This window comes from Perna viridis, chromosome 2 (genome assembly GCF_037379345.1).
Source record: "Perna viridis isolate PV_CMFRI_1.1 ecotype Kerala chromosome 2, ASM3737934v1, whole genome shotgun sequence".
Taxonomy (NCBI): Eukaryota; Metazoa; Mollusca; class Bivalvia; order Mytilida; family Mytilidae; genus Perna; species Perna viridis.
This window is the reverse complement of record NC_142446.1, coordinates 69925795-69943585: the sequence shown is the minus strand read 5'-3', so window position 1 is coordinate 69943585 and position 17791 is coordinate 69925795. Positions and strand designations below refer to the sequence as shown.

Here is a 17791-nt window from a genome sequence, read left to right as displayed (position 1 = left end):
CAAAAAGTCATTCAGATGGGAAATCAAAATACTTCAGATGTGCACATGGGCATCGTCATAAAGAATGTGTGAAAGTTGAAGAAAAGTCGGATTATATAGAAAGAAGAAGATTTAAAGGTCAGGTTCGAAAGATAATCACAACTGGTATTAACGTTGTTATTTTTACCACTGACTTTTAAAAAAGTACTTTAGTATAAAAAGTCCCTGTTTTATACATTTCTTTTTTATCTTATATTTGTTAAATAAAAGTTTTTATTCTGCAAACTTTGAATAAGCGGGGAAAATACAAACAGTGTATAAATCATTGTTCACTCGAACCCATGACATTTTATTACTGATATCGGAAGAAAGTGAGAGTGCACTAACTGACCACAGAGGGGGCACGTACCGTCACTAGTCAGTGATTTTCTTTCAATTCAACCATTTTTCCTTGAAAAACGGGAGGGCGCGGTCGGCCTGTCGAGCCTGGATCCACCTTCCTCTTTGGATATGCTAATTATGAAAATGTTATAGGTCAGGGGCGGATCCAGACGATTTGAAAATTTAAGGAGGGCCCGGGTACCAGCCGGTGTTCCTCAGAAAAGGGGTTGCAAGAGCATTATTTGCTAGTTTTTGTCAATTTTAAACATAAAAATGATAAATTTTCCAATAAACGATCCGCCACTGCAGCTCTTTGAATCTTATTGATACCGTTCAGTATTGTCATTCTGTGCTGTAATTGTATAAATGAGAAAAGACAAGATCTGATATAAGTTTAGATATTGCTGTAATTCGAGGCAGATACTTTGGATGTGAACCAAACGACGCCCAAAAATCCCTCTGAAAAAAAAGATTTATAGTAGTCTACTGTAAATATCTTTGTTGTAAATAAATTAAGAAACGATACAAAATTGAAAAAAAAATCTGCACTGGCGAATGTTCACCTTCATCAAGGACTTTTTTCATATTCAGAACATATGTGTCAAGTTTACCTGTACATAATAAAGTCTATATGGTTATAGGTAAATTTCGTTATTTTACTCCCTTTATTTACAAGCCAAAAAAAACATCAAGCGTGTTCGAAATAAAAAAAAATCACCTATCTTTCGAAATCATACTTTTTTTTATTTTTTTAAAGCTGATTTCAAAATTCCCCCTATTTGTAACGCACGTTATTTCGCAATCCCATTTGTACGTCAAAAGCCACGTGACCAATGTTACAAATGCTACATCCGGGTTCTCACTAGTATTCTTTCGGCATCTTGAGCAGCAAGGACACCAGACCAATGGCGGACAGGGGCCAAAAAGAAACTATTGGAGATAAAGCTAGGTCCATTGGGAACTTCATATACAATAGCGATGAAGGAACGGTCCTTGGTCGTGGAGCTAAAAGTTGGGGTGAGTTGTCATTATAATTATTTTCGACAAAAACCTCTTGGCACCCACCGGGATTTATGCATGGCAAATGCCGGTTGGATGTTAGGACATTTTTTTAGCATTGGCAGCTGTCCCGAATATGAATATTTGCGGTTATTTAACTCGTACTGTCAAGAAATCTTCCTATGCATTCCTTACTGTATGTTATAGTTAATATTTCACGAAAACTTTCCAACACGACCTCTATAGAATCGTCCTTGTTTTGAGGTACGTTCGGGGGTAACTACTGTTGGCTTTTCAGAAAGGTATTGCAAATTATAACATACCATTTGTTTAAGAACTTAAAAGAATATAACCTTATACAATCTTTTAATTGCTATTGGCAGTTCACTGACCCCACGAGAGGATACAATCACCTTATGAAGGTATAAACTTGAAATATAACCATCTTGAAACAGGTCACCTTGAAGTAAGCTTTATTGTACCTGTATTAAACCACAAAAGGTCAAAGTGAAGGTGTACAAGTGAATTGTAAATGTATGTCATTCATAATAAAAGTCAAGTCACTCAGCATAAGCATGGATAACTTGTCCCATCAATGATTTACATACATTACATACAAGACTGTGTTTGCTTTTAATCAATAGGCTTGCACAAACATTTCAGAGTATATATTTTTTCTTTAGATAAGATCTAAATGTCATTTAAATTGTGTGAATACATAGTATAGTACCTAAGTATCAATATGTTGTATTGGTGACATTGTGATCCACCAGTAAAAGATTTTAGTTCAAGCAAAACTAATTTGGGTCATTTAATGAGTTTAAGAATGCTGAACAGTTTTGGCCCTTCATGTCTGAATGTAACCTCAACCTCTGACAAGGCCAGCTGTTGGTGTAAGATGGCTAATCATATAATGTGAGTTGTCTTGTTCCAAATTTCTTTAAAATTGTGAACTTGTTTCCCTCCCTAGGTTAAGCCATTTGCATAAATATAGCGGCCTATAGTCTTTTGAAATAGATGTACAAATTAGAGAAATTGCTGCAGCAGTAATATACTAAAATTTACTAACACATTTATTTCCATCGCAGCCTTTGGCTTCTGCCTTAATAACTTTGGAGACAACCTTTTCACTACCATTAACTAGTTTTTAAGGGGAATTGACAGTTGCATTTTGAAGCAATAGTAGCGAGTTTCTATTTATTTAAATATCCTATCAAGTATGAAAATAATAAGTTGCTATAGGCAGAAAAAATGATGTTGACCATTTTGATTAGATGTGTGAACAATATATTATCTTATTTCTGTCATTGGACTTAATTTCTTTTATGCATGTTAAATTAGGTCAATTTTCCTTAAAATGTGTTTTAAATTTTTTTTGTCATTCTTATAAATTGAGTAGAAATAAACACAAGAAATGATAGGTGATATAACTGTCAAAACAATTATAAAGTATGCTTTTATCTTTTTTATAGAGATAGGAAAATCCACTGTTGTCACTAAAGATTAATTGTTGTTTGAAGTGTGAACTCCAGGGCATTTTTATGTAACTGTTGGCTTGGCTAAAGTAATTCATTATCATTTAATGATGTAATGTTACACAGTATTTATGTCATTGTGACTCTAATTTGGTCATAGGCCATAACTTGGCATTGTTATGTGCTGTTTTTATTGTTGTACCTGTTGGGTTGGTTAAAGAAATTATCACTCAGAATATTTTAAGTCTTAGTGCAGTATACCTCAAGGGGTTAAAATTACATTTATAATATATTATTTCATAATTTCCGTTTTTAAGTTAGAAAACATTGAATTTAGTACTGAATTTTAAAATTTATTGTCATTTTCCAAATAGTGAAAAATTGATAAGAATTCAATTTAGACTGACATATTTATTTATGTTAATTGTCAACTGAGGACATGTGAATTAACAAGGTAACATGACATTCCCTGTTAACTGTCCATCAGATGGGCTGAATATCAATCTTAAAAAAGTAGTGTTCAATCAAGTCAGATTTTTGCCAACAAATATAATTTTCTATAGAGAAAGAATATTTTTTTTTATATTTTATTTGACTAAGTAACAAAATATATTGTGTTTGAATTCAGCTAATCCCATGTTAGAATAGTTTTGTTCTGTTGCATTTTAAAATCATGCAGGTTTCCCTTGTACTCTTTGGATTTGTACAAATGTACCTGTACTTTATTTTAGGCATGATTGATAAAATTTTCTATGAATCTTGCATTTATTAGGATCAAAGACCATATGTCATACTAGTACATGTACATTTAAAATGGTTGCATTGTATATGAATTAACTCAAGTGACATCCGTGTTTGTGTAAGAGAACATTAGTCATTAATCATGTCAGCGTTTTCAAGATGTTTATTTTAATGCTTGGTCAAATTTGGTTGTAATAAACCAAAAAGAACAAGAAGGATTGTAATTTGGAAAAGCTTTACCTAAAATGTAAATAAAATACAGTGTATGTAATATTTGTTATCTATATACATGCAAAGTTAAAATAAGGTTTAAAGTTAACTGCGAAAACAAATGCAAAGTTAAAATAAGGTTTAAAGTTAACTGTGAAAACAAATGCAAAGTTAAAATAAGGTTTAAAGTTAACTGAAAACAAATGCAAAATACAAACGTCAGTGAGTTGACTTGTCTCTTTGATGTTTTATATTTTCCTATCCCATTTTCTACTATTGTAGACTAGCATATATGGCTACATAAAATATCAATGGAATGAATTGTAACAATTCACAATGAAAGTGAAAAAAACAGATATGATTGGAGTCAATTTTCATCATCTAAAATACATGACAAGTTTATATTTACAAGTATAAATAAGTAACTTGGTACAGCATTTCTCTAACCAGTTTTTCTTGTCTCTTAGTAGAAATTCTTAATCCATGTCTTTTAAGCATTTTGTAGTGAGGGACTTCCTTATGGGGGTTCTAAAAAAATGCCCTTATTAAACTGGACTTCAGACCCCCTACATTATTAATTTTGAAGTGCTAGGGTTGACCTAGCCAAATGAATAGCATGTATACTTTAGATTAGAATGAAAATCAATGGTGCTGCCTGATAAGCACATAGAAATATTGATCTAAACAACTTCGATAACTTTAGTCATCAGTGTCCATAGTATTGAATTAAATGGTTAAACTTATTCTAGGCAGAATAAAGTGAACTTGTTGCAACATGCAACGAAAAAAAAAATGATTAAACTAATATGAATCTCAAAAACACTTGAGTATTTTACATGTAAAATATCACCAAAGGCATAAATGCTGTAAAAAGACCTATAATTATATTCAATCTAGTAGAAAACCAATATAAACATATTTTTTTACATGTGCAAAACAAATGCTTTATTGAACCTTCTTCAGTAAGAAGTAAATATTATAACTCCAGTGCCATGTAATTAAATAATTACAGATGTCACAAATTGGATTATTATTTACTGGCTATGTAAATAGAGCACTGATTTAAAACAAAGTCACATTTATTTGACATAGGGGAAATTGTAGACCTAACTGAAGCACACTTTGTACATGTATATTATGGACAGATATTAGTATTTAGCTAGAAACTAATACATGTGCTTCAAGATTTTGCTTTGGATGGTGCTTTTTTCTTGTCCCTACTAGTAAATATAACTAGCTATTTTTCCTGATTTTTATTACATATTTTTTATGACATCCCTACGCTGATTGGCTACAGTTTTTACAATGTAAAGGGGAAAAGTTAGAAAAAAAACGAATCATGAATAAGCTTTTGAAACAGGATATAAGAAATGTATTAATGCAAGTGATACATAATGCACAGTATTTGAAGGAAAATCATTTGCAATAACACATTAACATCTGTTTTATGGCTTTCCTTGAAGTAAAGCCTGTAAAATTCATGTATTAGTGATGTTTGTACAAGTCTGTTCCTTTTCAGGTGAAATTGGTCTGTTTTACATGATCTACTATGCATGCCTTGCTGGTTTCTTTGCTGCTGCGCTTGCCATCTTTTACCAACTGGTTGACGATAAAGTTCCCAACCTCTATGGAGCTGATAGCCTTCTGAAAGCCAACCCTGGTAAGTAAGGCCAAGAAAAATAATAAGTCTTGTTTCCTGCCACCAGTAGAAATAAATAGGGCAAGTAAGTAGGGAAATAATTTTGTTTTTTCAAAAGCAATATTGAGTTCAAGGGGAAACAATCTAAACTTTACTAGTGATTGAGCAACAATGGCCATGAAATGTTCAGGGTAGGCACAAAAAATGGGTTAGGTAGGTTAGCAGGAATCACAGGGGTTTTCCTGGCTTTAAATAATTGTGGGCCGAAATGATGACCTAGGGCCCATTTTATATACATGTAGTAGTTCATGGAAAAATTCATGATCTTAATGGGTCGTTTGAAAGAGTAATCAAGGGAACCAAGGTTATAGCGGTAATCAAAAGAATGTAATCCAGGGACAAAGACCAGACATGGAAAACAGACATACACAACAAAGAACATAAAGTAACTAAAATCATACATACAAAGTAACAAAAGTAAATGAGCAACTCTGACTCCACTAAAAACTGGGAGCATGTACCAGGTGCACCAGTAGGGTAAGCGTCCTCTGCTTTTCTAGAAACACCCGCCGAGTTGCTCATAAAAAGTCAAGTCCGGGGTAGACAAACGAGAAAAGGAAAACTATGACCCGTTGAATAAATCAGTTTTCATGGTGCTGATGAATACACTATAACGATCCACGAGTTCATGATGACGACCATAAAACTTCTGTAGTGATGACTTCAAGCTTGTAGCAACATAACCCTGTTCCAGAAGCCTATTTGTTAGAGTTCTAGCGCGATACAAAAAGTCTGCGTAGTTTTGGTAAGCTCTGGCAAAAGGTATGAGTTGTGATAAGAAATGATGGGTCCTTGAAGCAAATTAATGGGTCAGAAATCTCTTTTAATACTGTTATTGTGGACAAATAAGCATTTAATTTTGGTTCTTTATTTAGGGGCCCAGCCAATAAGATTAACAGATCAATTCTATCTTATCACATTTTCCAAGAAAATTGAAAGGGCCCAACCCAAGGTAATCCCTGAAACAGACATTTTTTGGGCCTAATATGGATAACTGATAAAGCACAAGACTGATTACAATATATCTGGTGTGAGTAATTGTTTGAAGTCTGGTGGTTTTGACTTTCATGTACTCAGGATGGAACAATTTGTATGGAGTCTGCATGTATGCTGACTTGTCAAATGTAGATTTTACATAAAGCCAACTTTTTTTTGTAATCTGTTTTACAGGATGTTTTTTTTAAATTGGGTCAAGGGGAACAAATAAAAATAAAAGTCAAAATCTTGGCGAGTCAATGGAAAAAATATAAATAAAAGTAATTGGTTTTAATTTAAAAAAAAATTTTTTTTGCTATATTCTAAATGTGCGAAAAGTAAAAGCTTTTGATACCCAATTTTGATCTACATTTCACTTCTTTAATTATTAAGACTGATTGAAACTGTTTTCACAATGAAACAGAGAATACACACAAATTTTTACTTTTGAAAAGAAGATGTATTAAATATATTTCAATGATTAGATGCATTTGTACCCCTTTCCAAGTTTTTGGCTACATTTCCAAAATGTTTTGAATGTGTATTTCAAGTCATTTGTAAACATTCAACCCTTCTGACAATATATTTTTTTGCCTAGGTAAATACATCAGAACCCACGCCACATTTGATCTTATTGTGACTAATCAGTTATGGTTATTAGTTGGGAGAATCACATTTGTATTACATGTATATCCTAGGTATGACTGGATCTTATTGATATAATGTGTTTTGATAATGGTTTTATTGGTAGATGAAATGTTCTTGATAAAAAGCTGCAGCTGAGATGTGCAGTGTTGTCCATCAATCTTTGGTTTATGTAATTTGATAGTTAAATTTAGAAAAGGTCTGTGTTGTTTATAATAATGACATGTACATTTTATAATGACCAGTAATCATCAGCTGTCCAAGCCATATAAAATGGTCATTAAAGGCAAGATGTTTACATAGTACAGTATATAAATGTGATTCCATTAATTTATCCATAGAGGATAATCTTATCTCTTGGTAGTTAGATAGGAGCTTTTCTAGATAAGATGATTATTTTGAATGTGCAATTGGTATTGAAGTAGTTGGTTACATCAGTATCAATTGCAGAGGTGGGATGTTGAACTCTTGCTTTGAAAAATGTAAATAATTTGTGCAGAGCGTTTTTACTGTATTTCAAAATATGTTGAGATTTAGACAAAACTTTTAAGGTAACATTGCCCGCTGGTGTGTAGGGCAGTGTACGAGAATGTTGTTTGGTTAATAAGCATTTATTTCATAATCATGGAGTTAAATATATTAATCCTTGTGAAGCAGTTTGCATAATAAAAATGTTCGTGGGACCATGGCAGGACGCCTTTGTTATGACAACTGCAGCTTTCTCATCGACAATTGCATCAATTATTTCGTTGACGGTTAGAGGAAGATTCACCTTTCTGTATTCCCCAATAATAACAAGTTTGAAATAATCAGAGGCCGACCCTTGCACGCATTGTTGTTGTGGTTGGCCATTGACCTTCAGTGTTTTTCATTAACTAATAATAAATTCCGAGAGCTTCCGATAGCTTATTAAATTAAAACGATCGCTAATTGGTGGCTTATTTTTTACTCGTCCATTGAAAACTTACGATCTATTTTCTTTTATTTTTAGCATGGGATTTTCTCTCAAATATTCCAGGAGTTGGCGGAATTTACAAAAATAAAACATTCACATACTTTTATTTTTATTTTATTTTTGGCAGTGCCGTAAAACAGATTATAAAAAAATGTCGGCCTAAGTTGAATTAAATACAAAAATACAATTAGTAAGTCAGAAATTATTATAACATCAGTATTGCATATTGTTCAGAGAACTAGAACTATTTAGTGCTGGACTTGAATGTATCAGACTTTGTCTTCATGATAAACTGATGCTGGTATAAATGTGAAAAATTTGAAAAAAAACTTAACTTAGAGGCCTTAATTATCTATCAGAGGTTCTCAAAAATATGGTTTGGGCCCATGGATAAAATGAATTACTAGAAAGACTGAAGACTTGTACATGTAGATAAAATTTGTTAGCTTATTAATAGTATTTGGTTTATTTATAAATATACTGTAAGATCATAATCTAGTTTATGTTGCGAAGACAAGTACATTTCTTGAAGTGAGATGTTGCACTTAGCAAAATCAAAGTTCACAACAATTCTAATTAATGAAAATTCAAATTGTATGTTGTACAATAAAATGTGATGAATTGTTGCTTGTTTATTAATTAACAATTCTGAATGTTATGCTCTTTGTAAGGACAACTAAAAAAAAAAGAATAGTTTTTACCAGTACTGTAAATGTAATATTTGTTTTTGTTCTGTTTGCAGCTTTGGGATTCAGACCAATGCCTAAACTAACAACGACAGTGATCAGATTTGACACATCTGAAAAATCCTACCAGTCATTTGTTGATCATTTGGATTCGTTCTTGGAACGTAAGTTTAGAACTACATGTACCATGCATTGGTGCACCAGGTTTATATTTATTTATAAGGACTTTTCCTTTAAAACATAATTAAGTTTCATAACTATTGGTATTCCGATGTTCTGATCTGAATGGGATTTTCTATTGGTTTTAACTATTTGTATGACATACTTATCATATGGATGTTTCTTGTTTTTACTGTTTTGGATGTTGTGGCCTCTATCTTGTAGGAATATGGGGCTGTGAAAAACAGTTATTCTGAAAAATACTAAGGTCTCACTAACCACTTCTAACGTTTCCATTACTTTACATGTTAAAAAAGTAATTTTCAAAGTCTCACAGTGAATTCTCAGGACAAATGATATCTTAAAGTTGCATACCGTTGCGAAGCTTGGAAAGTAAGGCTTCCAAAATCATTATGCTAATGGTACGATCATTTTAGAAATTCTTCACAAAATTTACTTGAATAAATAATACTGAAAATCCACATTTTTACCTGTTCTGCTAACTGACAGCATGGAGGCAAATTACTCACACATGTAAACAATATTCATACACTTGTAGTTAATTACATATATGATTTTTAAGTACACATTCTCAGCTTTATTTTGACTACTTTTAATCATAATACACACAAATAATGCACTTACAATGCATATGTCTAGGTTCAGTGTGTTTTTGGTACTACATAGGGGGGTGGCCATTTGACCCGGAAGTGGTTAGTGAGACCTAATAAAATGAATGCCAATTTCTTATTATTGTGCAAAAGGGCACTTCTCCAGTTTTAACATGACCTAAATTTAGCAGAAATGATTGAAATATATTAATATTCACATTTTTCTAAAGGCAATTTAGGTTTTGGTGCTTTCATTTTTTCATTTATAAAAAAATGACATGAATTCTAACATCCACTAGTGGCATTCCCTAAAGATTTAAGCATCTAAATTTGGGGATTTGTCAAGTGAGATTGTAGTGTCTTGAGACTGTGTTTGTTTCAAGTTGAGTCTGAAGATCTTTATATCCTTTTTTTTTTTCTACAAAACATACAAATTTTTACCTTTTAGCCTATGCAAACCAAGCTGCAACTGTCTGCCCAGGAGACAATGCACCAAGACCAGAATCCATGTGGGATCAGGCTTGCCAGTTTCCATTGTCTTTGGTGGGAACAGAATGTGCTCACAACTCCAAATATGGATATGATAAGGGGAAACCATGTGTTCTTATCAAAATGAACAGAGTAAGTTTTATGTTTGGCCAAAAAATGTAGTTGTATGGAAAGTTTTCAATTATTTTCTTTTAATTTTACTTCACCTCTAGGATTTTAGTTGCCAGTAATAACTGGTAATGTTGATTCAAAATTATAGAGCATAATAATATTAAAATCCTATTTGTATATTCTGTATGATTATGAAAATCCTACCTTTAATATGTCTAAATACATTTAGTTGAATTGGTTTTAATTTCATATGTATTGCTGTATAATTTGTAAAAGGTACTACATGTACATGTGAGATGGTTTACCTTATTTATGTATAATTTTTGACTTAGATTTAAACATGAAGGAGTCATTTTAACAATTTTCTTTAGGTTTATGACTGGCAGCCAGAACCATACTCTGAGAGACTGAATGACACTCAAGCAGTCCCAGCAGAAATTAGAGATCTGTACAAAGATTACTCTGTTACTGTTAAATGTCAAGGCGAGGTATGTATGATTTTTTTTTACCAGTAGCACTAAATTATCAATTAATTCAAATTAATAATGGAGTGACCCGACAATTAGACAAATATTTGTTATAAGAGTTATGATTTCTTAATTTATCTTGCTTTTCTTGTACAGTCGATTGATAGCAAAAAATCTGACTTTCAATGTTCACGGATACAATTAGACTGTTCAGTTTTGAAAAGTATGTTATTGGTATTGGGATTACTATACACTATCACATTCCCCACCCCCAAGTGAGCTGGGAGAAAAATAATATTTGTGTAACGTGAAATTCATTGATGTCTTCTTTCTGTAGAATCCAGCTGACAGGGACAACTTAGGAACAGTGAAATATTTCCCAGAAGGTGGATTCCCATACAAATACTTTCCATACATGAACCAGGCTAACTACGTATCGCCAGTTGTGATGGTCCAGTTTACAAATCCTAAAGTCCAAACTCTTCTGATGGTCGAATGTAGAGTTTATGCAAAGAATATTAAATATGACAAAATGGCATTAGATGGAGCTGTCCACTTTGAGCTTATGGTAGACTACCCCCCACATAATGAAACTAATGTCGCTGGAAAATAATGACTTACTTACTTTAGGCCTAAAACTTCTTTTTATTATTACATTCAGGTAGAGAGTTTTTCCCCCTGTTGAATAGGGAACAACTCATGATTGCTCTTGTTCCAGAGGTTTCATTTTACATTCAAATTACATGCAAATTACATACCCAATGTAACTTTTTATCATTTTTTTTGTTATTGAAAAGTAAGAAGTATTTTAGAATAAGTATTCTTTAAAAAAATACTAGTGTAGAAAAAGGTTGAAATGTGCAGATGTGGAAAAGCTGGGGAGTAGTTAATCTCCCTACATTTTTCTTTTTTTTAAATCCTTTTTATACATAATTGAATGACATTGAAATGTCAAATGGTGTAAGGACTGAGTTCCATCCAGTATTATCCTCAACAATGGATTACATTTCACTGTGAATGTCTATTTAAAAAAGATGTCAATCTAATGCATTTTTACATATCTCTCAGTTTTTATGATGGTTGTCACAAAATTTGTACCTATGATGTGTTGATACATTAATGTATCTGTTGAGCCATACTTGTGTGTATCAAGTCCATTGTGCATTTTTTGATTTTATCCTATTTATATACATGGTAAATCTCACCAGTTATTTTATTCTCAGCTGTGTTGACACAATGTACTTGTATATGTATGATGACTTATACATTCCATGCTAGTGGAATAATGTTTTTTTTATGCAATAGATTATTTTTTTCCATTGTGTGGTTAGATTAGAAACGGAAGAAGAGGATTGAATCTGGACTCAAATCTCATTCAGTGGGCATAATGCTTATTCCTTAAAATGTTTTAAAGCCCTGACGACACTTTTTCTCCATCCCCACTTGCTAAGCATCGCACAGTATTTAATACTCAACACACTAGTATTAAATGTAATTGAATGGGAATCTCATTTCATTGATATAATGCCAGAGTTAGCTAGGTAATCATCCATTAAACCTCAAACAGATTTGTTTATATTATACTTTTGATCTTACTTCATGTGAGGCTAAAGCCATATGTCTGTGCATTGTCAAAGATCGTGTGAAATATTTTTTTTATATATACTTTTGAATTATTGAAACAAACAAATAAATCGCACCTAAATTGAGCAATTTGTGCATGAGAATTGAGCTTTTGGAAAATAAAGTTTGCGAATTAATTATTTTTAGTGAAAATGATATTTTATATCCTTGTTGAATGTGTTTTTAAATGATTATATTTTTTTTTCTCTCATTTTGTTTTGTTTTTAAGTAGGTTTTATCTGTGTAAATAGTTAGCATGTACATAAGAATAGGGGGTTTTCAAATTCATTGATTTGTTTTTGACCTATTTGTCCGAAACAAAACTACTGACTCTTGAAGCTTCTTGCTTGTAGATTTTTATAGTCAGCTTCCTAAAGATTTCAGATTTCCATGTGATTGGTGTATAGTCTTGTCTTATCAAAACCTGGTCCTTTAAGTAAATTTTGATTAATAAGAGTTCTTCTATTTGTCATGAAATTTTGCATAAGATGCATTTTTGTGAGTGAGATTGAGTTAAGAAACTAAACAGTCAATGAAGTACCCAGACAAAAAAAAAATAAAAAAAAATATAAAAATGTGAAAAATCATATCATTCAGATAGGTACTATTGTAGTGTGTATGATGAATAATAATGAAAATTGAAGAAATTCCATCAACTTCATAAAAACGATAACATCTTATAAAGCACTGGTTCCTTATCAAATCCATACTCATTACAATCCAACTTATTTGAATGTTGTTCCAAAAAAAAAAAGAATGAAAGGAAGTGAGTGGGAATGAGTGTGGTAATGTATCTTGTACACTATTTCCATGTTGATCCACTTTTGACCAGAATAGAGACTCAATTTCATAATTTGCTTATAGGGCTTGAGTGCAATAGAAAACAAACTCATCTCATTTTATAAACAAAAATGTGTTTTCACTCAGTCATACGTCCACACAGTTTTTAATCGGAGTTAATCTGCTTTTGTATGGTAACATAAGAGCACATACTCATGTATTTGGCTGCAAGTTAAATTGTCATTGTAAGCATTGGTTCCGATTTCGGCAAGTTCGAAAAATTTGACAATTCCAACCATAAAAAATCAACCATTTAAGTAAGTTCTGTCAGAAACCAAATTTGACACATTCTCAGGTGTTTTTACACAACAGCTCCTATGAATGCTTCTGTTGTTATTTTTTGTCGATATGTGGTATGTTCAAATCACTTTTTTTATTACATGAAGTTAACTTAATTAGACAAATAAAAACACAAAAAATAAAAAAAATATATTCTTTTTGTATTCTTGGCCATTTTCCTAAATGCTATGCTAACACAAGCCAACACATGCCTGTTAAGTGATGGGCTAGTGAATTCTCAATGAGAGTAGAGCTTAAAAAATATATATTAAAGAGGTGTTAATAGAATATTCAAGTGTCGATGAAACCAAGAAAAGGTGTAGAAACCAAACAAACTGCACTTTCAGGGAGAAAAACACCATCAATTTTCAGACACTCATTTCATTACAAACTAGTACACCATTTTTAGCCATCAACTTAAGAATAGTAAATAAATGTATTTTGTAGTACTTCACACTGAAAGAATTTTTCAATTTTGTGATGATTTGTGTCTCTGGAATTTTCTGTGGTAAAATATGTGTGTGATAGTTAAATGAAAACTCTTAAGGTGTTGGAATATATTTAGTCACAGAGCAGATTAATGGATGTTCAAACTAATAATCAGTGTGCAAGATTTAGGGGACATGCAATTTGTAAAACTCATTGTTCAAAAATAACAACTAATCATTAACATGTTTAATAATGCACTGACATCTGGTAAAATTGGGAAAAAAAAACAATTGCAAGCTTTAAAAGTTGTTCAAGAAATATGCATCTATTTATAATATTAACGTTAATATTGTGAACTGTTTGTTACAAAATGATTGGTAATACATTGTTTCTATGTGAAATCAATGCCCAGTAAAAAAAAAAAGGACTCCTTATTCCTAAGAAAGTTTCTATACAAAAATACATGTGTTGACTATAAAATGCACTGCCAATCTTGTTTCAGTTCTTAGTGGTTGTAGAGATAATTTCTGCTTTATACAACCTCCTTCATTTCTCAATTTGCTTAAAGTATTTTTATATGCTAGCTCACATACAGCAATAACACATAGGTATACTCCCCAGAGACACCCTATATCACACCGTAGACCTACATTGTACCCCAACTCAGAACACACTTGAGATCTAGTTAAAATATACGATAAATTGAACATGACATGGCAAAATCTGTATTGCATGTGGTATCACTCCTCAGTGGCCCTTAGGGTGATAAAGCCATCTCAGGTTGATACATGTGATACAGATTTTGCCATGTAATTTTCAGTATGTAAAACATTGATAAGAGTGAACGTTTTTGTGACAGGACTGGCACAAATGATCAAATGTTCAGTTCTAGAATTTATGAAATATCTGGTTTATGACCTATAACTGCGATCAATCAATGAATAGTAGGTTGTAAGCTGTTTAAGTTATTGCCAGATATTATTGGCTCACTATGGAAAAAATTACAAATTCTAATATGACCTGCTACAAAGCTCTTTAGACCACAACCATGGTAAAAAAGTGATGAACACATAACCAACATTCTGTGCAACACATGAGCTGTGATTGTGAAAAAAATCTGATGATACCAAGTCCTATTAGAATCAAAATAAACCACAAACTTCATTTGATCATTGTTTGACCACAGGCTGGCCATTGTTGTTGTTTAACCCCATCCTATCGCTCAGGGTAAAACAATGCAACATAAATGGCCAGTCCATGGTAAAACAATGATAAGATGGAGTTTCATTGATTTTTTTCCTTTATTAAGTTAGCAGCTGTTTGTATGTACTAAACAATGTTAGCTGCTGCCATTCAAGTAGGATGAATTGTTTCAAGTTTAAAATGGAGAATGGCTGACAATGAATGGTATTAGTTCATGTATTTGATGACCAGGCTTGTCTTCTTTTAAATAAATAAGTCAAGTGTTCGAGATTCTACTTTTAATGATCATTCTCAAAGTACAATTATTACAGAAGTTATATTGAACAAAAAATTTCGTTTCATAGAAGAGAGTTGTTTAGAATTGATTGTCATGTAAAAAGTATTCATTTGTCAGAAATTTCGTAGGCCAAAATAAAAAATGTACTAGATGCTCATCCCCTCCAAAACCAATTTTCACCCTCCCCAAAAAATATTACTTTAATTTTTTTTTCCAATTAAGAAAGCATTTTTCACTAATAAAACTAAGAATAAAAAAATTGTCTGCCCACCCCTTATTTTGAAAAATGAAAATCTAGAATTATTTTTATGATGACCTAAATGAATTCAATATTTTGAGTGAGCATCAACATTGTTCACTAAAGAAAAAGAAATGTGATTTGAATTCTGACATTTATCGATAAATTAATATTAGAAAAATCAATGCATTAATAGAAAGTGGAAGTAACCAATTCAAAGATCATTAAAATTGACATTTAAAATGACTGGCATAAATATTTGAACCAAACAACAAAATAGAAAATGAGACAAAAAAAAAAAACAAAAAAAAAAAAACAAAAATAAAGATAAGAAAATTAAAAACAACAGATGAACATACAACAAGAAAAAACATAAATTAAGTCTGTAGGAATGGACGGATAACCATAAAATATATATGTACAATTGAAAGACTTTCATATTTGTAATTGTTAGAAGATTATGAAAAGAATGTTATTTTTTCATTCTAATATTTTTTCAACAATGAACAAAAATCCACATTTTTTAAAACATCAAATAATGACATTAAATAACTTGACAAAAGCTAAAAATGCCAGTTTTCTGTTGCATCACTTGATTACAGCCTTAAAAAAAAACATTTGTTTGCCATTAAAATGGTTTGATCCGAAATATTTAATTGATATTTTAACATCATGGCTATCTTACCTAGTGAGTCATATTAAATATTTGTTGAAACATTCACTTTCTATCTGTTCATTTAAAAATTAAGTTATTTTTTACCACTGCAATGTATAGTTTTTGGAGTAAGTAAAGGCATGGGTCAATTTTTAAAGGTTGGTCTTAAGTTACCAGTATTACCAAAGATGTACTGTAATAATAAAAAAAAATCTTATATAAAAAATGGTTCAGATAATTAAAAAAATACATTTCCTGAAGCACACATTTTGTTTCGAGTGATTCTAACACTACTCCATCTTTGATTTGTATCTTTTTCACACTTAAACATACATTACACTTAAAAGGGTAAGCCATATAAAAAAAAATCAAGAACATACCAGTACTCATATCTTCTTTGTAGATTGGGCAATACAAAACATATAAAATACAAAATAGAAATTTGTGATAAAAGAACATGTTTAAGTTAAGTGGACGGATAAAAATGTACTCAATTCTACCCAAATATGGTATTGAGTGCAAGTACATCAACTGAAACAAGTTAGACATAAAAAAAAATAAATAAATAAATAAAAAAAAGATTCTAAGGCCCATTAAAATTACGAGGGTGCCACCTTCCCCTTTTTTTCTCACCATATCATCAAAATAAAAACAAGAAAACACCCTGGTTACATTTTTGGGACAAAAATAAGTAAAAAGAAATGCTTCTCACTGTGAAAAATGATCTGGTAATAAACATATTTACTTTTGAAAGATTCCAGTACCAGTACTTCAATTATAGAAATGTCACTACATATAGCCATTATAGGGTCATGAAATTAATTTGGTTTAGTAGAAGATATTATTTGGGTGTCTAAGCCCAGTAGACCTCTGTAGTAGACCATTAATTGTTCATAGAAGTCCAACAAGTTATTTTGGACAAAATGTTCTGGTTCAGGTTGATCTAAGATATTTAAAAAAAAAAAAACTTGTTCCAACAGCCTTAATTAGACAAACCTAACATTGAGCAAAATGAAACAACAAAATGTAATAATAATAATAAAAAAAAAACAACAACAATGTTTTGGTTTAGATTGAAACAAAAAAAACATCAGCAGTTGATGAAACCTAATCAACTACAAGCTATATTTCTTGTAGTACTTGTGTTCAGTACTTTTGGAGACGCTAAATTAACAACCATTTAGATCATTTAATGCAACCAACAAAATCTGAATGAATTTAAGACATGAACTGTAAATACATAACACATTCAGATGTTTTTTTGTTACTGAGAAAAATGAAAATGGGCTAGCAGAGAATCAATTTAAACTGGCATTTTGACATTTTTAACATTAGTAAGATGTGAATTTGAGTTGGAAAAAAGTTGAATAAAATTAAGTCAAAAATATTTGATTTAAATACAGAAATGTAGACAATAATAACTTCTTTTAAAATTGAAAAAATGAAAACATACTAGGAACTAAATTATTGAAAGTTTCACATAAGTGCAAAGAAAAATCTTTAAGTTAGAAGAAACTAGAAATTTGTGAGTAATGGCTCACTAGTAATACCCTGGCTTTCAACCATAACATGAGGAAAATAAAGTCATAGGTATCAGTAAATAGGAAGTTGTTGTAGAATTTTTACCGAAAATGGATCCCACCATATGACATACCTACAGCAAGC

General features: G+C 31.4%; 1 protein-coding gene across 1 annotated transcript; it reads left to right on the top strand.

Annotated features, from left to right (window-relative positions):
• The first annotated feature begins 1235 nt into the window (after positions 1–1235).
• On the top strand, positions 1236–13268 carry LOC148626719 (sodium/potassium-transporting ATPase subunit beta-like). The gene is made up of 6 exons (XM_088570963.1): positions 1236–1377; positions 5305–5445; positions 8802–8909; positions 9964–10136; positions 10487–10603; positions 10920–13268. Exons 1-6 carry the CDS (start codon positions 1266–1268, stop codon positions 11193–11195), a joined length of 927 nt encoding a protein of 308 aa, XP_088427089.1. The 5' UTR covers positions 1236–1265; the 3' UTR covers positions 11196–13268.
• Positions 13269–17791: the final 4523 nt, after the last annotated feature.